At 44.6% G+C, this 25,798-nt stretch overlaps 2 protein-coding genes across 10 annotated transcripts in view; one reads left to right on the top strand and one right to left on the bottom strand.

Moving 5' to 3' along the window:
- The first annotated feature begins 119 nt into the window (after window positions 1–119).
- On the top strand, window positions 120–10,385 carry LOC125764049 (uncharacterized). 3 transcript variants are annotated; one of them, XM_049427874.1, is made up of 7 exons: window positions 120–219; window positions 542–715; window positions 827–1,183; window positions 4,873–5,246; window positions 5,323–5,815; window positions 6,750–6,975; window positions 7,042–10,385. In XM_049427874.1, the coding sequence occupies exons 3-7, from the start codon at window positions 832–834 to the stop codon at window positions 7,421–7,423; spliced, it is 1,827 nt and encodes a 608-aa protein (XP_049283831.1). In that variant the 5' UTR covers window positions 120–219; window positions 542–715; window positions 827–831; the 3' UTR covers window positions 7,424–10,385. The 3 variants fall into 3 exon arrangements, with proteins under 3 accessions (XP_049283831.1, XP_049283832.1, XP_049283833.1); XM_049427875.1 differs by having other exon boundaries at window positions 145–259; XM_049427876.1 differs by lacking the exon at window positions 120–219 and adding an exon at window positions 246–349.
- A 233-nt stretch (window positions 10,386–10,618) lies between these two features.
- LOC125764047 (uncharacterized) overlaps window positions 10,619–25,798 on the bottom strand; it is a 73,454-nt gene continuing 58,274 nt past the window's right edge. For all 7 annotated transcript variants that reach the window (XM_049427865.1, XM_049427868.1, XM_049427867.1 and 4 more), the window contains 4 exons: window positions 23,580–24,508; window positions 23,345–23,456; window positions 18,389–18,528; window positions 10,619–15,845 (listed from right to left, as the gene is read on the bottom strand). In XM_049427865.1, coding sequence (XP_049283822.1) covers window positions 13,474–15,845; window positions 18,389–18,528; window positions 23,345–23,456; window positions 23,580–24,051 — 3,096 coding nt within the window. In that variant the 5' untranslated portion in view covers window positions 24,052–24,508 and the 3' untranslated portion in view covers window positions 10,619–13,473. The remainder of the gene's footprint in view (window positions 15,846–18,388; window positions 18,529–23,344; window positions 23,457–23,579; window positions 24,509–25,798) is intronic.

Below are 25,798 nucleotides of genomic sequence, written 5' to 3'. Positions count from 1 at the left end.
TTTAATCAATTGCTATCATCTAATTCTCGGAAGAAAATAATTTCTTCCAAAGTTTAAAATCATGATCATAATTGAATATCCTTCCATGCAGCACACTGTCCATATGCTCTTTGGGTTTTGGGGTTCGACAGCTATTTGACAGCGGAAGAATTACGGCTGCCTGTCAAAACAAAAACGAAAGTGTCGGTCAAAACACCGTGTTTTAAAAGCAGGAAAAAGGTAAATTTTAGTATTATGCGGCTAGTGTTAGTTAGGAAAGGTGCGTGCAAACTATTTCTCTTTTGGTCGGACGCATTTTACCGGCTTAAAAAAGCATTGAACATAAAGCATTCAATTATAGCCGTAGAAGGTATACGTACGGTGAAAGTAGGGAAGAAAATTTGTCAAAACAGTTTATGGGAATATCGTGATAAGTAATCTTCCGAAAAGAAAGATTCGATGGGAAAGTTTTGTTAAACTGTGAACAGGGATTACTTTTGCTGTGAGAATATCGCATTGTAATGCGTAAATCTTTTCTTTCGTTCGGAATCTTTTGCTTTAGCGTTAGTTGCTCCAACTACGGTGAAATGTACATAAATTATTAGCAGCAACATCGTGCACAGTACTCGCTGATCAATATGAGCCACTCGCAACATCTTCGATGCTCGTGTTAAAGATTCACCGTAGTGTCTTGGAGTGTTCTTTCGCAATACATCGGGTGACCGGGCGACGGCAGGTAAGCGACACCAAGAACCAATGGGTTGCAGCCATTGTAGCAACCGGCTACGGGTATTGCACACGGGTGTCACGGAACATACATGCTAATGAAAGCGATAATATATTGCAGACATAATGTACTCGCAAAGCATCGTTCAGGTGGATTGGAACGAACGATTCGACACAGCCGTGGATGTCGGTGCTGGCGGAAGCGTTTTCGGCGGCAATGGCGATGTATACCGACGCTTTCAGGACGTTGACGGTGGAAGCAACAGTTCCGCCAGTAATGACACGGAAAGCACCACCCTGCTAGATGAGACGTGCCGCAAGAACGAACGGCTGTACGATATCACGCCAATGGATCGAGGTGACCGACACAGCCGAGGATCTACCAAGAACAAAATCTTCCTATGGATTGTTGCCTTTTGCCTGATCGGCATCCTGGTGATGGGCATTATACCGAATAACAGCGATCGGGGACGCGTTGGTGAGTAGCTTTACTTTCGCTTAATCATAACGTGTAAGAAAACAGCATGCAAGCCATTTTAATACTTTTAACCGTAAATTCAGTGTGGCAGAAATGTGTTAGCAAAAGGTATAAATTTTGCGAATGGCAAAAGATGTTACCGATGGACCTCTCCGAAATTATTTTCACCCGATCGAGTGCACCCGTTGCGGGCTGTGCGCCCGCAAATATTACTTTGGCCTCGAATGCTGATTGAGAAAATCATTGACATTGCTCAGTCAACCCGGGTACGCGGGTTCGATCGGCAAGGAATAACAGCAACAACAGCAAAACAGCGCGAAAAGTATGCGATTTTGTACGGCAAGTGGCCGACGAAATACGCGCAACCCAGCGGCCATTACCCTCGCGTCTATTGACGCTGCCGATTGAGGTGAATGCTATGTTTTGGCTAGACGGTTCGACATTTGCAAGTTTTGATTATGCAAATGTGTCCCATCTTCAAGCCACGGTATATCACGAAACATCTTCCTCGTCATCATCATTGAGTTTGTCTCTGCTGCTGTTGCTTCCCGGCCATTGTTCCGCTTTGGTACGATCATGTCCTGAAGCCCTGTAACAAGATGATCGGAAAAGAAGAAAGACAAAAATCAGCAGCAGGTGAAGCAGCAGCAACAGGAGAGAAAAAAAGGGAGAATTGAATTCAACGAATTTCAATTGATTCAATTGGCGAAATACGAGCATGTTCCGAATTAGCATGAGCATGGGAAGGTTTGCCCAGGAGAGTTCTATTGTTGGACCCCGAAAAGCGGGCTATCTTTTGGACATAACTACACGCTCGGAACGAGGAAATGTTCTGTAATTTTTGGGGAGCAACAAATGCATTTCCTTCGTTAATGAGAAATCTTTCAATCTTGATTGCTGCTTGACAAAAAAGAGCACGTTTCTTCAGTATTGTAAAAACATCATCTGGAATTGATCCTGTCACATTTGGTTAGATAAATCAAGCTAGACTGTTAAGCGTATTGTAACTTCCTTTTTCTCAATTCGAATGGGAATTGTTCATTGTTCGTTTGTCGTTCTACAGTCAAATGATACCGTTTAAAAATAGCTTGACCTAACTTACCTCAAGAGTGAAAAAAGAGAAGAAACGATTTTTGATTGGTTCGTTTAGAGGGAACCGCCGTAGGTTTCTGTGCGCTCCCACAGGAAGTGCCTTCAAACAAATGAATTTGAAACCAATTCGATGATAAAACTGCGTTCCCTCAAATCATTCCGATCGCCCGATTAGTAATCGGCCAATTGACGACCGAAAGTGTATTCCACGGCTCTCGGGACGCGCTCTATCTCTATGAGGCAATGGGCGATGATGTCGTTTCCTTCCGCCGCGCACACGGCACGCCACGTCTATTTATTACACGCTGCTGTTGCGAGTCTATCAATGAACCAGTCGATTGACGCTTGCCGCCCCACCCTACACGAACCGCCTAATGTTCATGCCAAGGCATGAATGAAGATCGTGCCGCGTGCGGGCAAAACGCGTTATGACGTTTTTGGCGCTCATGTTTTATAGATTGTCCAAATTCGTTAGGGCATTCCCCAAAAGTGTGCGCACGCGATTAGAATTTATGCGTATACGCACCACACTAACGCCCGTCCACGCACATGTGTTCCGGTACGCGAAGATTCCATCGAACGAGTCACCAGTACGAGCACCACCATCACCGCTAACCACCAGCAGGTTCCGGCTGTACCGAATGTGACATCTCGTGAAGAAGAGGTCAATATGTTCCCTTCCCTCCGGTAACGGGCGTTGATTGGAATCAATTTAAAACTTTTTAATTTTATTGATACCATTTTGCACACCACTGATTTTTGATGCGCGTCCGAGATCCGTTTGATGGTACACGTTTTTCTTTCACCGTTCGGATAAGAGCTGGTGGAAGGAACGAGAGACGGTGCCATTGCGTGTGGCTAGAACGAGAGCAACACCCATTGGCGTCAAGTCGACGACAGTGAACCGCGGCGTATTATATTGCACCCAAGCGGCGCGGCACTAGTGCATGGTACCATGCTGATGCACACATGCGGTGCTGTCGGGTCAAATGAAGGCATTGAAGCGATGAAAGTAGCAGAAAAAAATAAAAACCCCCCAAAGCACCGCGCGCGATACACAACGGGTCCAAGGTTGGTGCACCATCGCATGAAGATCCTCCCAGTACTGATCAATTTAATCGAAAGCATTGCAGAAAGGAGTAAAGGGTAAAAGGGACACTATGGATGAGAAAGGAAAGAATGCTATTAGTGAGGAACGGCGCAATTTTGCTCAGATGGAGGATAATTAGTTTGTATCGGGCACACTGGTCCAATATACCATCACTGTTGATATCGTCACCATCTGCAGCATCAGTAGCAGTACTAACTGGAGGATCATCACATTGTGAAGAGAAAACAAATATAAGAAAGAAAGAAAGAGAAGCAGAGAGACTGAGAGTCAAAGAGAGAGAGAATACAAGATTGCAATGTCCCGATCGTACAAAATTCCATGACTCTTCGTTTGAATCCGATTCGCACAACGACGGTAGAACGTTCACTAGGTATTCGTTTTGTTCATCCGGTCACATTTTCATTTGCCGTTCGAGATGTAGGCACACGTTGACAGTTCAATGTTGTCCACCTATTCAAACGGACAAACCCCAATCCAATTTAAATTACTAAAGATTAAATTTTTCTACGGATGTGCCATGATCTTGTGCTTAAAATTTTAATAACTATGGATATGGTTTATAATATTTAAAAAAACAAATTTATAAAAAAAATTAGTTACTCCAACAGGATCAAACTAGGTAACATCATTTTAAAATTTTCATTTCCACTTAAGCATGATTTTTCATTGCCTGTGTATACTATTTAAATCCGTGTCATACTTTTAACGCCTTCAACTTGTAACCAACAGTAAAAAATATCTTGCAGTAGCTGTTAACATTCAGATCTATGTGATCAAGTTGAAACGCTTTATTTTAAAATGGTTTACCACGGACTCGCGCAGTACGTAAACCGATGAATTGTTCATCGGATTCGAACGGTAAATTTGTTCGACAACGCTATCTTCAGCAAACCGAAATGGAACCGTACCGTCCACAATTAGGTACCGTGCGAGGATCTTCCCCGGAGATTCGTGAGCGCGCTTGTGACGCGCTTGATTGTTTACTCTCTTTGCTACCAGCATTGCATGATGATGGGAAGCATTTTGCATCTTTCAATAGGGTAGGGCGGATGCGGGACACTGGGATGTGAAGATGATGGTGTGTGTACACGACGAGGCACAGGGATTTCGCACTTTGGGGCGGTGTCCGTTCGGTTGACCGGGCGGTTGTTGTGGGGCAGATTTTTTTTGTTGTAGGCAAAATGTGGGGTACACTCGTTTCAATTGAGCTGAAGCTGCTGGTCCGGTCCTGACGGGACTGTTGTATGGGGTTAATTTTTATTGGCGCGCGAAAACCCGAGCCAGTATCTGTTTGGCGTTGGTTGAAATTGGGTTGAAGCAGTCCATCTGGCATATGGGAGAGTTGGTGGAATGGTTCGCCCGATGGTTGGCAAATATTTTAAACTTTATCAGCATCATCAACGTTGCGATCGTTACGAATCGTGGAATAAGTGTTTTTTTTTTGTTGAAATAATCCACGCTCCATTGGTGATCTTTGTTGCTGCAGGTACCATCGTTGGATGGGGATTGAACACATCGAGGGAAACGATCGACTACGTGCTGCCGTACGAAAACACAACTCTAATCGATCCACTGAATGTGTGTACCACCGAGGAACGTTCCGGTCTGGTGGAGGAAAGTGAGAAGGTGTTCCTATTGATCGTGGTCTGTTCTTCCGCGAACAACTTCGAAGCCCGCCAAGCGATCCGTGATACGTGGGGCAAGGTGCGAGATTTTAACTACGGCCAGTTTCAGCATCTACATGAACGATTGCGCGGTGAATATCTCGACCCGAAACCGACCGTTGGTCGTGAACTGAAAGAGTACATGTGGCAGGTGACTGATGATGATGAGACCGTGGTTACGGGCACCGCAGCCAATGTAAGTGTTTGCATGAGATGTGTTAATGTTGTACATACAGTTTGTACTGATCGTTCACTATTGTTTCTCGTTCTAGACTGTACAATCGAAATCCAACTCTAGTCACAGTGAGCGAAACGAGAGCAGCATTGCGGGTATGATTTTTAACGTGAAGCTAGTGTTTCTCGTCGGTCAATCGGAAGCAGACTACGTACATCAACGCCAGCGATCAGCAATCCCTGCCGGTGGTGACAGCGAAAGCATCGTGAAGAGAAGCGCTACCGTACAGCAGGCACCCATTTCGCCGGGTACGGTAGCGGTGCTTCCCGGTGTGGATCCATCGCACAACCCGTCGGAAGGTACGGTAACGCCACGGATCTCACTGTTTGCCAGTGGAGGAGACGTTGATCCTGCATTTAACGCAGCTAGCGGAGGCAACGAAATGGTGGACGAAATGCAACTACGAATTGTAAATGAAAGCGAAGTGTACGGTGATATTATACAGGAGAGCTTTATAGATAGTTATAACAACCTGACGTTGAAGACGATCATGATGCTGAAGTGGGTTACCAACAACTGTGATGGCAAAGGTGAGTGTGAGTAAGATCGCTTGAGGGTGCGGGGGCATAAGATATTCGGTACGGTTTGGGATTAGATATTTAAGTTTAACAGCAGGCAATGGAGTTGGAATGATTCGAGTGTTTCCTGGAAGCGACACACAGTTTGTATGGTTTGCTTCTCGTATGTTATGGAAATGGATTCAACAATCAACGGTGTGTGCTGATGGCCGCAAGACTTCGTCGACGTCGCATTTTATTTCATTTCTGTTTACCCTTCATCGTACCTAAAACCGTTCGTGTAGAACCTCAAGAGGAAGATCGCCGTTCACCGAATGACCAGAAGCAGTATTTATTGTTTAAGCTGGAAACGCGTGAGTATAGCGGTGACATAGAGGCTCGGCTGATGGTGTACGTGCACGGTGAGGAATGGATGAAGAATAACGTTCGTCCCGAAATGGCGGGAAAAATGGAGCAGGAAGTAATTTTCAGCGTGGGAAAGACGGGCAAAGCTGGCGGTGTGATTGAGCACGCTCGGAAAGAGATCCCGAAAGCCGCTGGACAATTCGTTCAATTCAACGTGACGGATTTAGTGCTGGAATGGTTCAAGGAACGTGAGCTGGGAGCGGCACGTACCAGCAAGTACATCGTGGTAGAAACGCTCAACGATCTTGCCCGAAAGCTGGTGGTGAACAGTCCGACTGAGTCTAAGTTTGTAAGAGCTATGTTTTGATTTAATTGCTTCCTAATATTTTTTCCCCTATCTTACAAACAGAGCTTGTATGGCAACAGAAATGGTGTTCACGATGTTGGTCTTTGCAGAAGGGTGGCAATTTGGTGTTTTGTGTCTAATATTATTCTATTATTATACATTGTACAGTGCGTTCTAATACGCATTATTTTGGGAACAATCTAGCCGTGTGCGATATGCGATTTTTTTGTCTTTTACCGAATGTTTTTATTGCAGTAAAATTTATCATGAAGTGTGATGACGACACGTTTGTCAACGTACCGAACTTGCTGCACGTTCTGCTTGGTGGGACGGTTCCCCTGTACAAAGCGGCCATATCGTTCTACGACACCAACACGGTGGCGGTGAAATCGCCCAAAAATCGTCTCATCGTAGGTAAATACCTGCTGACGGGGTTTCTGTTTTGTGACGCCAAACCAATCGGTGACACCAGCAGCAAGTGGTACGTATCGATTGTTAATTGTCATGTCACGAACCGCTTGCGACTACATTTGGCGATCGTTTGCAGGTACTCACCGACGTATATGTACGATAAGGATGTATATCCAAACTATCTCTCCGGCACGGCTTATCTGATGAACCTTGAGACGGCAAAGTTGCTGTACCGGGCGAGTCTATCGACGCCGATTTTCCACCTAGAAGACGTGTACCTGACGGGGATAGTGGCGGACCGTGTGAAAATTCGTCGCAGGCACCATCCACTGTTCTTTTACTCCTACACCAAAGATTTGTGCGCTCTGCGGGGCATGATCTCCCAGCACCAGTTGCAACCGGGCGAAATACGTACCGCGTACGATTACATTACCAACAGCTCGATATTGTGCAATGGGCCGGAAAAACGATTCACCGTTGGACAGCTGAAGCTGCAACAGCGTAAAAAGTGTCAATGATGTCGTAAGCGTTTGGCGGTATCACCTGGACGGTCCAGACGATATCGCCAGTTCCTCTCAATCTGGTGATACGAACGAGAGTGAATTACTGTACGCGCATCTTCCAATTGACTCAAGTTGTCCGTTTCTAGAAAGTTAAGCACCTTCCCCAGGCAAACTCAAATTGTTTAATCCACCGAATCTATAAACATAATTGACACGCACACAATGGCAGCGAGAAGGTTAGAAGGTTAGGAAATGCGAATGATCTTTACGCACAAATTGCAGCTCGAAACGCACAGCCATTTCAATAATCCCAGAATCTCGTTTAGATGATAGATGCAATGCACACCAACGGGCCAAAAGTTGGAAAACAAAACTGTTAGTACGTAAACCGAACACATTATGGACCACCCAGAGATGGTCCGAATATTGTTTACAAGCAACGTTAAGTCTGCTAACGCGCTTCCTCTCATCATGTCGTGTATAGGCGTATTATAAATCGAACGAAATTAGCTAAGCTTCGCCTTCAAATAACGAAAAAACGTCCTTACTAAAATTTTAATAACTTATTGTACTTTGTAGAACAGTTATCTAGGTCGCGAACGTTAAAAGCGGTATATAAGTACGGTACAGCGGTGGGCATTCTTCTGGTAGCATCTCCTCATTATAAACCCTTTTACTGACGATACTTTGTAAAGCCTCGCGTGATCGAACGGTTGAATGCCATTGGTGGATTTGAATGTAACACGAACCGAGTGGACAAAGCTCATCTACACTTTTAGTACATTTTGATTGGTCAGATATAGTTGTAGTATTTGAATTTGGTTGGCAATACTCTTTTAGCTTTTAGTTTTTTTAATATCTGTAATAACTGGCTTACTAGACTTATTTCTTTACCACGTGGCCGAATAGTTAATCCTTGCTACAGAAGAAAACGATCTAAATGGAATTCTGGTACCGATCTTGTCATGTGAAAGCCCGTTGCAGCTACCACTCCACTACTGGATAGTTTCTTTTATTCTTCTGCTTTTTCTTGGCTTAAAGACCTTACACGGTCATGTCGGCCTTTTTTCTGACTTACTACACTTATTTTTACCACGTAGCCGGATAGTCAATTCTGGCGTTCCGCATGGGATTTGTTACCCGCTCCTGTCTTGTGGAACCAGCTAAATTTATCACATACACCAACGGGCCACAACGTTTCTCTTAGTCATGAATGATAGTCAGTGATGTTTCCTGCGGGGTCATGCAAATTAGGTATCAGAATGCATGGGATTCTAATATCCTTTTTATTGAAAATGAAATTACTTTTGCTTCAGCTTGGTTAGTTGTACAAGTAGTTTAGGTCTTGATACTATTTACTTTGTAGCTTGGCTATCCGTGACCGTGAATTAGCCATAGCTGAATAGTCAATTTTGTATATGAAAACTCATTGCCGATTTTTTTTGCAACAAAATTACCCTAGATAGATGCCCCCGGCGAGTTACGGGTCGAACCGAGAAAAGGTTATAATTGAAAGGTTCTTTCTTTCAATTATCGCGATCATAAACGCATTCTTTGATCATATAGAATAGACTGTACACAAACAAACAAAGACATGCTAGAGTGGACAAATAATATATAAGATAAAAATGTTATTCTTTAATCGCACCGGTATGATTATGATCTGTTTGTGTATGTGTGTGAGAAACACACCTGGTAAACCTAAACACGCAGGACAAGCATGGCAGTCGATGGGTTTAGGAGTAGAATATTACAATTCTCCGTTGATAAACGGCTTACCCTTTGTTTGCACAAAATGACACAGCCCCTGTTTTCTATTCAAGATCCTCTAGTTCACAAGTAATACTTCGCTTTTTAGTAGTAATAGGCAATGCTACCATAAATTAAGAAAGTTATTATTCCCCGCAACGAATACAACGATTGCACGAGCAAAATTAGTAAGCAAGTAAAGGAGATAAATGAGCAAATCATTTGATTCAGCTGTGATTCCATAACAAGAAACAAATTATAAGAATTAAAAAAGAAATGCATTGATATTTAGATAGGTATACAAAAACGGAGGTAGTGCAATGAAGTGACACAAAATATCAGCAACAGTTTAGCACACGATCTATGGTCGGCGGGTTTTTGAATCAAACAAGTGCACGATTACGTTTACCCGCGAAGAAAGCTGCTGTTTACGAACGTAGAAGATAGCGATTGAATAGGTAATAGTGGGAATAGTAATAGTAGTACAAGAAAAATAGATTTGTGATTCTAAAAGGGGCAAAAAGCGAACGACTGTGACAACAGCTATCGACCCGGTACCGGTACGCCCTGTGGTACAGTAGTGTTGAGTTTCGTTGAGACGTTAAAGTTTGGGCTCATGTAGTTCTAGTGATATAGTAGGTAAAAATATTAGAATTTTCAAAAACCAACAAAGGATCGATGATGTGCCGATATCACCAACGGAACATCCATCATGGACGGTGAGGCAAAATGATGCTTCAAGGTAAGAACACAAAGTTTCGTGATCGAATTAGCGAAAACATAAGCAGAAACCATACCTAAACTTCCAGTAAGTAGACGCATTTAAGCAGAAATTAAATTGATCTTATTAAAACGGCATCGAGTTAGGAAGGAGATTCTGATCAAACAGTAACAAAGACAAGACAAGAGTGTTCGGCAAACAAAAAGGCATATTAGTATGGTAAATTGTTTTTCGTAACGGTAATCCTAAACGAAATTGTTAGAATCCATTTTTTTGGAATGTTTTCTTTCCTATTTTGCTCCTCGTTCTTACTGCCATGATGCCACACGGAGGCGCGTGTTTAACTCGGGTGTTTGATTTACCGTCCACCTTCGTTCCTTTGTTACCGAGCCGTGTGAGCATAGGGGCAGTGGCATGAAATTAAAAAAAAAAGTAATAAAATTAAACTCACCCTTCTGCGGACTGTCCACAATAGACAGGTGGGCAAAACTTTCGTCGCGTGTAGAACCATAGAAGAATGTTTCATTTTACCGGTTTAGTAATGGTGATGTATCACACACGTTTAAGTGATTGTGGAACTTTTGAGCATTTTTTTTATTAGAAAACGTTTATTAGATCTTTGTTGCTATTACACATAGATTTTTCTCTCTTCGATCGGGTTGCAAATATCCGTTCAAACTTTGCTACAATGTTCTTTCTTTTTTGTTAGTGCATCAGTGTCCACCTATGCCTCGTTGTACGGTGGTTTCAAATACGGGTTTCGTTGCATAAATCTTTCAATTAATAACTAAGATGGATTAATCGCACCACGTAATGTGTGCTGGAGTGACCTCAAGCTAAAATTTTAAGATTTAAAAAATTGGTGACCGGCAATATAAATTCTTTTTGTGGTCCTTGACTATTGGGAAATTAGTGGAAAATTAAATAAATCTATGTTAGAATTATAGGGTAACAACAGCCTTTTCTACAATTTGGATGAAAATTGATAACAATTATCATTCAACCAAATACTGAAAACATTGGAATGTGAATGGTATTGGAATGAATGAAGCCCGTACAGCGAGGCATAGGGTCATGCTTTAGTATCAGCTCATTTCTTTAGTTCATTTGCTTTGAATTCGTGTGTTAGGTGAGAGTTGTGTTGTGCAAAGTTTCATTTTTCCCATGAGCCGTGTTTTTTAAAACTGAAAGTGCAAGAGAAAGTTTTCTTTACCCCCGCTTTCCATTACATTTTTACATCTATCCATTCGTGTCCTATTGTAATCGCCCTAGACGTAATCGGAGGCGATAGCTTTGGTATTTCATTTGTTAGTTTTGTTTTTCACAAATTTATCAACTTTTTAAAAACAAACACAACGTTACGTACTGTCATATAAGATAGCCTCAGTTCGCGCACATATTCTGTAGCACCACGTGAGTGAGGATCGATGGCTGGTGGCTGGTGATGTACAGTCGAAAGTAAACCGCAGAACAGCGAACACACGTTTGAAGGTTGCAGTCTTAACAATTGCTTTTCATTTGACGAAAGTCGTATCTGCTTGCGTGTTTCTTTTTTCTTTGTAACGAAAAAGGAACATATTGATGTTTGGAAACTGGTTGCAATTGATGTGATAAATTAGCTTTTATATAGCGGATTCACAATCCCTGGTAACTGTTGTGTGTAATTACGTTACGAATGTAGTATATTGCCAGTATAAAAGATACCATTAAATTACTAAACACAAGAGCCGTCCTTTTAACTTTCGATGCTTTTAGAACCTAACCATTGATTGGCATGTCATACATGCTATTTTGTTCACCGTATTTTACTTTGCGTTTGTTTTGCTATACTTTTCTGTTAGGTATAAATTAACTTCCCACAAAATATTCCTAACCGGGGCCGTTTGTTTGTTTGTTCAGTAAATGGTTCGTAAGTTCTTATTCGTTAAGCTGTAAAGTGACGTGAAATGTGTCCCTATCCGGCTATATTGACTCCATACGAAAGTAGTTCAGTATTGGGCGAGCAGCAACGTTGCAGTAGAGTGAAGTGGTGGCTGGCAAGTTTGTGTTCACGGTACTAACTTTTGCTAGTTTGCAATTATCTTGTTTGTTTTGTTATGTTTATCAAATGTGTGCATTTTGTTTCCTATGCTTTTGGACATGCGAACTTTCCGAGAATTTGTCACTGTAGCAGACATAGTAAATAGTAGCTCTTGTCTCTCTTATCCTTTGTATCCTCTTCCTGCCCAACACACGTTCACTACTGGTAAAGTTAGATTAATTTATCTGCTTTCTTGTTATTTCCGTATCCTTAGCATAATCATTACTTTATTTCTTTTTTGTTCTGTTTTGTTTTTCTTTAGTTCCCTAATGGTTTGAAGGTTGTGCGCAAAATTGTGTACGAAAACGTGGTGCATCGTATCAAGTCGGAACGCAACAGAAAGAAGAAGAAGAACGGAAAAATATACCATTTACAAATTTGGATGAACAACGACCAGAAGTTGGAGATGTAAAAGCTTTTAAACCGGCAGCATCCCGTACTGAGCTGCGTTTTGGGTTAATAGTGTGCGCGTGTACTTACCTAGTACCGCGTGTTAGTTTTCGATGCATTCTTCCCAAAACCCTTCCCAAAAAAAGGCTTCGATATTTCGACGTGTTTCGCAACTCTGTTCAGGGTTTCCGGTTCTTCACTTCTACTACAGCAAGGCACGTATGAATTTATCAAACAATGGTCGATTGATCGGTGTAAATCAGCCCCTTAAATATAGTGTTGTGAGTACGAGAATATTTCTTTCCTTTCTTCGGTCTATTAGTTGTTCCATCGACTCCACAGCTTCTTTGACATCGACGGGATCGCCACCACCCACATACTAACACGGAATGTGGACGAGAATCACACGGATTTGAGCTAAAATGATCACGTCTCTGCGTACGTATATACTAGTAAGTAGCTAGCTAGCAACACCTGCCGCTCCTATCTTCCAAGCACACTTATACACACACACACACACAAACATACACTTAGACATACATCCATACACCTAGGCAGACAAAAACACGAGATGTAACAATCACATCATATCGAGAAGAAAGGAGTCGAAAGGCAGGAACCATCTTCGCATTTCCGTTCCATCTATCTAGTACCATGGGACAAGGGAAAACATCAAACGGTTGGGGAATGTGGTGTTAGTGCTCTGTTGACCAATAATACTACAAGTGTTCTTCTCTAGATAGTTGAGCGCCGGCGGCGCCATCTCGTGCACGAGTGCTTCAGTGTGCCAGGGTATAACGTCGGTGATAACAATTAGCATTACTACGGTACGGTAGGCAGTGCTGCAATGGGGGTTTGCTCCTCGACCGATTGGATCGTGCAGGGGTGTTTGCGCATGATCGTACCCTGGCCGTCGGTGATCGTAGACACCGTACAGGGGGTTGCCACCGGGGACGACGGAGATATCACAGCCGAGGTGGAGCTAGTCGTAGTGGTGATGTTTGCAGCAGTTGCCGCTGTAGAGCAGGACGACGTGGTGGAGGACGTCGACATCGAGCTGGACGATTGGGACTGTGTCGACGTGGAGGGTGAGCCCGAGTTGAGCAGGTAGATTCTCACCGTATGCTAGCACTTTGGGTGAAACGTTTTGCGGTCCGGTAGCAGGCAGAGGATGCTGAGCGCCATCACCATGTGCCAGATCGAGTGGACGATGTGATAGTTTTGCTTCGTCTGGAGAAAGGCAAAGCAGACCAATCCGACCATCACGAGTACGCTACCGATCGGTAGGTACAGTGCCAGATAGCTGCGGGCTGGGAAACATCGCTTCGTCTTCCGGCAGCGTAAACCCCAGCTGACGGAGATGAGACAGATGCCGGTGAGGGCCGGTGCCAGAAACACCCAAAGCGATTGCTTGTTAAGCTCGGTCCCGAACGCTAACAGGATTGCCCCGAGCATGTGCAACAGTGACACGAACTGATGGCGAATGTTGGACATGGCGATCAGTGTTACCCAGATGGCGAGCAGACCGCAGTAAAAGTCACAGAACTGCAGTACGCCTATCTTCACCAAACAGAAGCTAAACTCCTCTTCGCCCGAATCGCACGCATGATAGAACGCCGAGAAGAACATGGCGAAGAAGTAGATGATCGCTTCACTGTGGTAGCCACGCTTGACGGCGTAGAAGATGCTCGGCAGAAAGAGAAGATTGGACAGTGTCAGCATCAGGGAGGCGAGCAGGATAGAAGCGCTCGACGGTACCTGGGAGTCTTCGGTACAGTCCCAGCCACGATAGTTACGCAGGCACAGACACGTGGAAAAGACGAACCCACCGGACATGTAGTGATAGCATCGTCCGAACCGTCCACACCGTCCAGCCACGCACGGACTGGAGGAGATGGTGAAGACTACGCTGGAATTACACGTCGCATCGGCAACTCCACCCTGTACGCTCTGTTCCGTGGCGTACTTGTGATGCAGTTCAAACTTGCGCGCCATCTCATCCGACCGGCTGCCGGTGCACTTGGCATCCATGATGCACTCCTTAATTTTGAGCGTTTCTGTTTCATTTAGCACACTCAAACATGCGTCATCCGCTAGGCAGCTACGATAGTAACTCAAACGATCGGTACAGGAGCATGGTGGACGCATTGCTTCCAGCGTGGAGCGGTACGATCGCACAAAGTCCTTTACGCTGTCGATGATTGTCGATCGTGCAGTTGCTTCCGATCCGTGACAGAAGAGACCCAGCGTGACGTACCAACTGCCCGGTTCGGGGAAAGGAACGTGCACCAATCCTGTGTTTGTGTCCGCATCCGTATTGTTGATGACAATTGCGGCCGGATAGATGTGCCGTCCATACACGCACTTGTCTGGCCACGTAGGTATACCAGGCTCCTCGAGCCGCAAACACACGATAACCGTTTGGTTGGCTTTGCCGGCGCTTTGTTTGGTCTTCTCCGCCTCGGTAGTGCTTGGCGCCATCGTGGTCGTCGTAGTGGTGGTGGACGTTGTCGTTGTGGTGGTGATTGTCGTTGCTGCTGGTAGCTCCGGTACGAATTCTTCCTGTATATCGATCAGCTTCTCTGCCACCACACCGGCATGTTCGTTGGTCGATTCGTGCCGTGCATCGATCAAACTGCCCTTAAGATCCTGCCGCATGGCAACGGCAAAGCTGAGCGTACCACCAATGTCGTACACATCGTTAACGTCGAACTTCATCAGCGCGGGTATGCCGGCGGTAAGGTTCAGCGTAACCGGCACAGTACCATTCACATCCGGCAGCAGGTCATAGTCGAACATGAAGAACTCGCGATACGTTTGTCGCAGCACGGGATAGCGGTCGAAGCTTCGATTCGGCAGTGACTTGGTGTCTGCCGCCAATGTATCACCTTCATCGGCAGAATCGACACTTTCCGGGGTAGGTTCCTCGGTGGACGGAGTCATCGTAGACGCTGCACCTGGTACACTCTCATGTGCGTGATAGATTAGCTCCACGGTATACACTAACGCCTGCGCTTCTGGAACACTCGTTGGACCTTCCTTCTTTCTTTCCTCGGTTTGATTTGTGGTGTCCGTACTGATCGTATCGTTGGGGTGAAACCCAGCCACAATGGTACCGCTACTATTGGGTGGATTTTCACGCATAAAATCCATATCCACGTAATGCCAGGCACTTTCGTGAGGATAGAAATCAATGCTTACGTCACCGGTTTGGTTCGGACAGATGATGGCATTCTGCAGATAGTTTCGCGACGTTGGCAATGCGCTCGCCTGCACATGAAAGCTAACATCGGTACAGTTCGCGCAGGGCTGCGTGATGGAAAAGCGCCACGTTACGATCGACACGTTGCTCGGGACGAAAAACTTGAAGGATTTGGGTTCCAGCTGGTCAGCGGCAAGTGTACCCTCGTGACGCACATCCACGTTAAGCATCTGTGGCAGTGCATTCGTTATGGACATCTCGGACATCAGCAATGTTTCGCAGGAGGCAGCAAGACCTGTGTATGTTTGGTGGAAGAAATGAAAGAACGCGAAAAAAACAAAGAGAAATCGTGTTAAGGATGTTACGAATAAGAATGGTAAGTATTTCAAAATACGCTACTCTGCAACACAATTCTCTTTCCCAGTTTAGATTATAATACTAAATAACACCGACACCACCAGAACCGGGCAGAGTGAAATTAAAGTTAGTTTCCACTAGGATGTATAGGTAGCATCCAACAGACACAGCTTTCCATTACCGTTCCAAACATCATTAAAAACTTTAACTGCTTCGAAGCTAAAGCTGCCAGCTTTTCATCGGTTTTTCTTTGTGCAGACTGCAGTTTTTCCATCCTTTAGTTTCGCTCTTCACGGACACTTTGCTTTATTTCTACTTCATTCACAAACCACCTACTACTGTGCCAATAGTGCGACGATTGTCGCTACAGTTCAATTTCCGCCCTTGCCACAGAAACGTTCTAGCACGCCCGGCAAGTTAGGTGAAAGTGGCGTTTCTTTTTCGTAGTATTAAAATTTCTTATCGCACCGGTAAAGTTTTTTCTGTTCTTGCTTGATTTTCTTCACCGGAGACAAGGTGATCTAGGTAGTTGCATCGTCTGCACTGGCCTGAAACGGAAAGTAGAGAGACGTGGCTCGAGACGGAAATGATGGGAGTGGTGGATTTGGTTGTGCAAAGCTTTCAAATCCTCAAACCGGTGGGAAAACGTTTATCTTAAATGAGGGAAATGGAATCGAAGATTGCAGAAATGAAAGGAACGATCTCCTGCAGGGAAAAACTGGCAAACTAGAAGTATGGTGCGAGGTTAAGGATAATTTAGTCATTACCAAGTATTGAGTGGGCGGGTGTTTTTTGTTGCCTGTTCGTTTGCTAAGGTTTCGGGAGTTAATTTTGTACTTAACACTTAACGCGCGGCGCGGTACGAGCAGCTGAAACGTACAGTGAAACTTCCTTGTTGCTCTGCTTTTCAGTTAAGGAATTCAATTTAGCTGCGTCAATGTTGTTCCATTTTATGGCACTTAATTAATACGCTTTTGTCTGCTAGTTTGGTCAACCGATCCCGTACCGGGTAGGGGTTGATATTCTTCGATTTGCTAGCTTGGCGAGTTTTGGGCCTTTTTGGGATGTATGAATTCTGTAAAAGTCTCTTTCCCATTAAGTGCGCCATTTTAAGATGTCGAATTCAGCTCGAGATGACTAATTTTTATAAAGAATAGGAACGAATTTAAACTATCCCGTGACAAAATTGGATTATTCGGAACAGTACACTGTTGTATAAAAATGTGTTAAACAACTAAAAGCCAAGTTACCTTTAAAGCAAAATTCGAGCATATTTATTCATTTAAAAAAATAGCCCACTGGAACTCGTACTGTTCCATTCTTCGAATATATCGTTGCGAATGGTAAATCTGCGCCTCTGAAGTAGCTACCACTATATATGCTAATGTACCAATTATACTATTTTAATCTCGCGGAACCTTTCCGCGGCACCAAATTAATGACCTATCATTAGGTGTGTGCGTAAAACAAACGAACGAGTTGGCTACACATGGACCCGCACACCACTCGCTAAGGGGTGTCCAAATTTGGGTTAAATTTTAATTTGCAACACTGGCAATACGCGGTGGCAAAGGAAAGGTAGCGGAATACTGGAATCGGGGATTACGTGCGCGCGCGGGGGAAAAAAACTGAATCGACACCATGACTGCAATAATCACTGGTTGCGTCAGGGAGAACAGTGAAGAGCAAAAATCGCATCCCAACATCGGACATCGTGATTCAAACACGATTTCAGTACGCTTCTGTATCAACCCGCGGGTTCAATTTCGCACCGAATGGACCACAATAGACGTTGTCGAATGGTCTCAATTTGCTACGGTTACGCACCATTTCCCGTACCGTACGCGGCATACCGGCCAATGGTACAGGCTATTTGTTAATTTGATTGAGCGACTTGCGACAGTGCCACACTCTCCAGGGGCTGTCATTTGTGATTTCGGCATAACCCGGCATAGAATGCGCGTTGTCGGACAGGGAAGTCGGACGGTGTGGTGGCACTATTTTCGGGTGTCTCGATTTCGACCTAATTACAAATAATGACAGTCAACCAAGTGGCCGTTTGTGGGATCGTATTTGCATTCTCTTTTTTTTCATCACACCCGTAGGCGTGTGTATGTACCCATTTGAAGCAGTGTGTCCTTGCGGCGAAAAGCCGTATCTAGATGCACCTGCACAAGGTGTACCATGGAGTTTTTATCCGGTCAAAATTGGCCACCATTGGCCGTGATTTAATTACACTATTACCGGCCGGAATGTGCTGTGTGTCCGATGTGTTCGAGATGAGTACGACGCCCATCTTTAAACACATATACCGAACCCGGGCAACTGTCACGTCGCTTTTGACGGACTGGCAGCTGGGTTGGGCCGATGCTATGTTGATTCTGACCGTGTCAGTAGAATATTTTGCTAGGTGTTCGCTGCTCATCCCCCCTTCTCCCCTTTCCCGGCAATCTAAATATTGCTGGCTGTTTTCCAACGTACCTTGCTGCTCTATTCGCTCGTTATTCGGATCGGTCCAGCTGATGAATGCCACGGCGAACCAGTTGCCAGGATGTGGTCCTTCAATGCTCAGCCGGCGTGTTGTGCTGTCCGACTTGAACTGTAGGCTGTGGATTTCAAATCTGTAGCAAAGAAAGGAGAAAAAACAGAAACGAAAGAAAAGAAGGAGTTGGTTATTGCATGGTGCAATTGAGGGGTTTTCTACGCTGTATATTTAAATAATATTTTTGATCGATCTGTGATAGAGTTTTAGAGATGAAGTACTAAAATGGGCAATATATAAAGAGTCTATTCAAGTTGAAGTAAAATAAGGAATGGTCGGTATGGAATCATTCTACCCATTTCTTGAGCTTTTAGAATGCGAATTTGATTCTATGCAAAGCTTTTTCGATTCATTCGTTTGCTTTCTTGTATATAGGGTGCTCCAGTATTGAAAATGATCCAAATAGTGTGGTCGATTCCACATTAACTTCTAAATATTCGACTTCAATTTGAAAATAATATAAAAATGGCTTTATTTATCCCATTTAAAATTGGAAAACCATGTAACGTTAAAGTGAATGTTTTGAGTCTCCTTTGAATGAGTTTAACAAAATTGTATTACAATACATTGGACAGTAGATGTAGCTCAGTTAATGGGGAATACAAATGTTTGTCTGCAAGAGTCATTATTTCATTACAATTGGCTTGTTAGACGTTAAGCAGCATATTTCATAAAAGAATCTTTTCAACAAACTCTGTACTCTAAGCTCATTCACTATATGTGGATCATTCTCCTGCTACATAGTGCAGCGGGAAGCAATTTCGTTAGAGTCCTGCGGCTTTCTAGTGCCTGTTTTCACTGGAACAACTGGCTTTCGTTCTCTGACCTCGAACGAAACTTCCATCTTCCCTGCTGATGGCTTCCTCCCCAAGCCTGCAACGATCGTTGGAATTGGGCAAAAACTAAAGCTCTCGTTTTCTATTTTCCCTGCCTGTATACATTGGTGATGGAGGTTTTGCCTAGAGTCCACATGATGTACAAGCGGACCTACGATACGGTGAAGCACAAAACCATTCCCTCAAGGAGACCACCCAGGTCCCCCCCCCCAAAGTGGAAGGCTGGCATATATAGTAAGCTTGCCGTGTTGGGTGTTGGGGCTGTAAATCAAATTTCAACGCCATTCGTCTTCTCCAATGCTCGCGCCAGAGTTAAGCTTGGGACAGCTACTTGGAACGCGACCGTCGAGATGGTGAAGGACTGCCCGATCGCTATGCAAATATGCTTCCCCGATTTCCATATATCGTTCGTGCCCGCGTTGCCTGTTACCCGCGTTACCTTTACGTTCGTATTTGCCCGTTTTGCTCGGGATGAATTCCGGACGCCAAATGGCAATCCGAACGGCGAAAGGAAAAGAAAATATAATAATCTAGCACAAAATAGCATTAGCCCGGCAGTTTGGTAGAGTGGGTTCCAGGGGTGCGACTCTTCGAGGATTTCCGTACCGTTCCGTCGAAACGTAGACGAACGCTTTCATGGGTTATGATGAGTTTTCCCATTTCGAGGTGTGTGTGTGTGTTTTTTTTATAGGGAAAACGGTACAGCTTCTCGCACGCGAATAAGTAAAAGAAAAACTAGCTCCAGTCACATTCATTGCGAACTATGTTACGTTACTTTTCGATTTTGGTATTCTCTGTTACGTTTTTGCTGGGGGTGTGGGACGTTTATTTTTCTCTTGGTCGGGGTATGGGGAGCGCAAAGGTACTTTCTGCTAGCAAAAGGTAACAACAGCAAGTCAAAGATCTCTTCCCTTGTTGCTTGCACACGTTGAACAAATCGTACGAAATCATATAAAGATGGTGAAGAGAAGGACCTCACGGTTCTTCCACTTGTCCTTTCCCGCCTTCCAACCGAAAGCGTACGGGCCGTCGGCCATTCTGGGAACGTTTTTGATATTCATAGGATTTTGTCTTTCCACGACTTCGTGATTTGGCGTATCGAAATGTGATAGAATTTGTCATTTTTCCATGATCCGATTCACGAACCAAAAAAAACAACCCCGTTCGGTAGCGGATGGGATGGGAATATCCGTGGGCTGAAATGGGGATGCAATTTGAGTTGAAATTTGGTTTTCCCCAATGTTTCTCAGTATTTTTGGGGTTTTTTTTGTTTTGCTTTTTCTGCTGATGTTTGTTTGTTGCGCTTGTTTGCAGCGGGATTGCTACCGGGGGATTTGTTTTGTTTGACGAAATCATGGGAGAGTTGCGAGTTTTTGATATGCTACGAACTGACAGCCCCCGGGAGGGATTCAGTGGATACCATTTTTTGGGGGTATCTTTGTGGACATCCTTTTTATGTAGTTAGGCTGAAGAATTAGCGAGATGAAGGGTTTCACTAATTAAACATGATACATGGACAGCTTAAGAGTGATGAGATGAACGCTTTACGTGACGATGTTGAATAATATCGTTGTCTTGCATGAACGCCAGCTTTTTCGCTTTCGGGTACAGCTCTACGAAAAGAATACTTCTGCGAGTCTACAACACGTTGTTGGAAAAAAAGTTTGCTAGTCACTTACTGTTTACCTCTTTTTGCCACTTTCGCCTGGTAAAAAACGCAAAGTTCTGTAAAACGTTGCACATTCCTCAAGAACTGCCCACCATGATGACGCACAAGTCTTCGCTGCTTTCCGTGAAACAAACTCTCCTTGCGCCCTGCAGAAGGGTTTGCTTTGAAATTGAAAGACCATAAATTTGCGTCAATTCGACGGTATTTCACATCCCCGAACAACTTCGTGAAGTGAACAACTTCACCACGAAGAAGCGTGCTCCACGAGGCAACCGTGTCCAAGAGCCAAGAACTTCTTCGTCAAGGTTGAAAGCATCTTTGGCAATTTCCGCTGGCAAATCCACTAAATAATTGACAATCGGCATGCGGTGCGCTGTTCGAACACCGGATAGAAATCGAAAAGACGTTCCGCTGTGCGTCGCAGGACGACAGGCACGATGCTAATCATTCCAGCGGCATGGCATTCTTGTTTCGGAAAGTGGCGAAAGTAAGCAAATTGTTGCGCCTGCTTCAGGGGCGGCAAACGTTCGGGAAATTGTTTCCGAGTTTTTTCAGCTTTTCCGGTAGTTCTAGCGGACGGGGAGAGGGAATGGATGGACTTGTACCCAGTATAGGTGTGGTGGTCCATCAGGGCGGATGAGAACGTTTTGGCAGTCGTCCCTTCGACATCGACAAAGCTCATTGGCTGCTCATTTCCTGGCCGCGTGTCTGTACGAACTCCCATTTTTCGGTACACGGGAGCGTTCGGAAACTTTATCGCCTTCGTTTCGGGTAAAAGTTATGTTTATTCTTTTGCTTACGCTTTCTTTTCTTCCTTCCGCAAAAGCATCAGTTACCTTGCGACGGGTGGTTACGCATCTTTTATCGCGCATTCCAATTCACCCTTCGGCGCGTCGCTTGTTGGAGACTTGAAGTTGGCAAATACTTTTCCCCCTTTCCCACGTAGGGGTGGGGAAAGGGCTGTGCAGTGGCATAATTTTTCTCCCGCAAAAATGAAACAGTTCCCATAGATGGTAGGACGCCCAGCATGCTCACACAGATACAGGTTTATAAAACCTGTGATTTTGTGGCCAACAACATTTTAGGGACTGACACAAACCGTCACTTATGGCGTTTTTTTTTCACCCGTGACAGTCGTGAGGTAGGCGGAGGTTGAAAGGGGCCAGGGGGGGAGGGAAGCTTTTTGGACCAGTTGGGAGGCGTCCTACTGTCCTCGTTAAAGACTTTGGCAAGCGCAACTTTTTCGGAACTAACACAACACCCTTGGCGTTCTTCCCCTGTTGAGAATGTTCTCTTAGGACGTGCCGTAGGGCTCGGTGCTGTGGTATGGGATTGACGTACGAAGAAGCTGCGGTTGACTGATGATAGCTTTGGCAACATTTGTCACGTAATTTTTGATGAGTTTTACTGCTGTTTTTTGGTCCGCATCCTGCGCCTTCTGACGGTTTGCACGACAGGACAGGACCGGCAGGTTTTTGGAGGGTTCCCCAGTTACGGTGGCCACCAGTATTTACCCGAAGTTTCGATCAGTGATCGTGTGTAATGGCATAAGTTACACGGGAGTTCGTCTCGGTCCCACATAACCCTTCACTGGGTATGTCGTGTTGAAGATATCGATAATTATGGTTATAATAATTAGCTGTATAGTAGTTCTCTTCTGTTACAAAGTAATAGTTCTTCGATAGGTTGATTACGTCAGGAAAATGACACTGGATTTTCGATGGCCTCTAAAATAACAGCGAAAGTGGCACGTGTTTGTCCATATACACGAAAAGCCAAATATATGTACCTAAGATGAACTAATGATAAGGCATGTAACATCACGTTCGATGTAGCATAAAATATACACAGAATATTGATCAATCTGACTGTTTAGGTGGCAGAATAGTAACCGTTCGTATACGTGACTATCGAGTTATGGCCAATGGAAGTCACAGATATTCTAGACAAGCTAGATAGACTAGACAGACTCAATTAAAAACGGTTGTAGAGCTCCATTAGAATAACTACATTTATCTGGGGTTTACGAGAGGAAAGTATGTTTAAGTTTTAATACAAATTGGGTCAACATTGTTCAATTCTTCTGTGTAAATAATACTTTTTTTCCTTATGCAGTTTTGATTCGTATAATCTGCCCTTTAAAGTTAGGACGCTTAATATGTTTTTTTTTCTTTAAATTATTTCCTTAAGTAAGTTTAGAATAGCCGCAAAAGACAATGATTTTGATAAGCTTCACAAAACTTCATTCGGGTTAGCCTACACTTAAGGGTTAATGGTTCATAAGGGACATGTGCCATTCACGTGCGGTTCCCATCCGCAGAGAATAAATGAAAAAAGTTCTTCACCATCTCCGTTCCGCCATTTCTACTCGTTCCTCGGTTTCGACTTACCGTTCCTCCGCGTCTAGGAAATGCTTCGGGAATGTGATGTTTTCCGGACTGATGACCGGATAGCTGCCCGCTTTCAGGTGCAGCGTAATATCGTTCGGTTTGCAGTTGCGCTCTGGAAGGAAAGCAAAAAAAAAAACACACACACAAAATCCCCAAACAACAGGGTGAAATATTAACAACACGGACACCAAACACCTCGCTTCGTCTATGCGTATCGTTCTTCTTTTGCACTTACGGAAGGCACCTTTGGATTCCTCGTAAGCCTTAAAGCTAAAGAAGGCCGTACGGGTGTCGGTCGGTATGCGAAAGTGCAGTATCGAGACGTCCTTGTAGGCGGTGTACTTGAGCAGCGTGTTGGAGGGCAACCGTTCCAGCGGTATCTGACCTTCGGGCGGTACCGGTGGCTGTTCGCTTTGCGTCGTCGCGGTGTCTGTACGTCCCGGTCCCGCTGACGGTGGTGTCGTGCGTACCGTTGTAACGTCCGGCTCATCCGGTGGATTCGGATGTGTTCGGTCGGTGAGGTTGCTAGCGGTGAGACTACTGCTACTGCTGGATGTGGGCTCACTGGAGGTAACGCTAATGGTGGCCGGATGTGGTGCTACACTGCAAAGGCTTCGATTCGTGGCTAGTGTGAGGAGCACGAGCAGTACTCCAAGGACCATGACAGAAGTTGTCCCTCGGGACGTATTGCTGCTTCGGGAACACATGCTTACCGGGCAGGGATGGGGGATGCGGTGGTGCCGGTGCTGCTTTATTTTTCTCACTGTCACCGTTTACGGAACCGTTCTTCTTTGCAGCGCTGGTACTGGCGTTCTTCTGACGGATACTGACGTGCGAGAGTTGTATTGTTTAGTGTTCCAGTTTCGTTGCCTTTCGTCGTACATACGGACGTAATCTCGACGCAGCCCTTGACCTTAGGCGTCTTTCAGTTCCAACCGTGTAGGGGCAGTGTACCGTACACTTGCTTCGTTCGTTGTTATTTTGTCATTATCGATCGATTAGCAGCAGCAGCAGCAGCAGTAGAAGCAGCAACTGTTCAGCGATTCCCTCGTTGTCGGTGGTGGAACAAAATCGATTCTCCTGTAGGTGTTGTTTGGTTACCTTTCCAATATCGCTGCCCAACTTACAAGGCAATGTCCTCAAATAAGTTTTCGTGCCCCGTTCCTAGAGGAGAGACAAAAAAACGAAAAAAGAAAATAAGAGAGTTTCTATATTTATTGCACACACTTCTTGGTTCGTCGTTGGGTTTGGGTGTAAATTAGAAGCGATGGGAAATGATGTAGGGCTGATTGATTCGATGAACGATCGATGGCCGTTGATGTACTGGTGGGTACGTATCGGAACGAAGCAAAGTAATCCCCGGTGGCATCTTTTGTTTGTTCATCGTCCATTCGCTTGCGGAATCTCAATTATTGTTGACGTTGTGTGAACGATATGATGACGCTACGGTAAAGCAGGGATTGCCTTCCCTAGCTCTGCCACCGAAGGCTCCCAAAGGAAGGGAATAGTTTTCGGTGAATTATTTCCTGTGGCCACCTAACCCAACACGGCAAGAATTGTGGCTATAAATTGTTGTTTAAAATACTGGAGCTGGTGATTGCCACACCGGTTTCCGGGAAGTGGACAAAAGTTTTCCGTTCCAGATTCCGTCCATACCGACGGGTGTCAAGGATACACCGGATAAGGACGTAGTAGCGTTAGTAACATAGCCAATACCTGCACACCTCAGCTGGAAAGATGATGAACAAGGGTAAAGGCTGGTGGCTGGTGGTTTTGCAAGTTTCGCATAAATCACTGGAGAAAACAATCACAATTGGAATGATAATCAATTGTAAGCCAGCGAGCAGAACTCGTTAAACTAGAGTCACCGTTTTGGGAGTCAACCTTAAATTGTTGCACGAAAGCGCCGAGGGAGATTGGGGAATTTGCTCTGCCCGAACGGATCCACTCCGCAGCGTGGAAAGTGAAGGTGGACTTTTCACATCCAGTTCAGCGCTTTCCCGCGTAGAACGTGCTATTTGCTGTTTTGTTTTGTCGTTTTTTTTTTTATTATTTCACCCGTAAATTTTCGCTTTCGAGTGCTTGGGAGCTGTTTTATTTTTATTTGTTTGCATTTTTGATTCAGTACCCGCTGCAAAATAATCACTTATTGATTGCTTTCGTTATGGTTCACGTTCACGGTTCGGTCCACTGTTCGACTTGTTTCCGTTTTCCCAATATCCCCAATATCCCCAATATCCGCATGTCGTGTGTGTGTGTGTTTGGAATTGTGTCGATTGTTTTTATTTCTTCCTTGCCCACATTCAGCTTGTGGGAAAACCGTGTGTGTGGGTGTCCGAAAAGGATAAATAGGGTGTGAAAAGAAGAAAATTTCCAACCACCCACCCAATCGAACTCAAAACTCGATAATCACAGGAAAGGATGAACTTATTGAACTACGACCTGCTACGGGTT

Source organism: Anopheles funestus, chromosome 2RL, assembly GCF_943734845.2.
Source record: "Anopheles funestus chromosome 2RL, idAnoFuneDA-416_04, whole genome shotgun sequence".
Lineage (NCBI taxonomy): Eukaryota > Metazoa > Arthropoda > Insecta > Diptera > Culicidae > Anopheles > Anopheles funestus.
The sequence above is the reverse complement of the archived record's forward strand: the minus strand, read 5'-3'. Positions and strand labels throughout refer to the sequence as shown.

Bases quoted from the DNA above. Each gene is read 5' to 3' on its own strand.
- LOC125764049 (XM_049427874.1), top strand. From the start codon at position 832: ATGTACTCGCAAAGCATCGTTCAGGTGGATTGGAACGAACGATTCGAC. The intron at 5,816-6,749 runs GTGAGTGTGAGT...TTTTTATTGCAG, and splicing joins CAACAACTGTGATGGCAAAG to TAAAATTTATCATGAAGTGT. The intron at 6,976-7,041 runs GTACGTATCGAT...GATCGTTTGCAG, and splicing joins GGTGACACCAGCAGCAAGTG to GTACTCACCGACGTATATGT.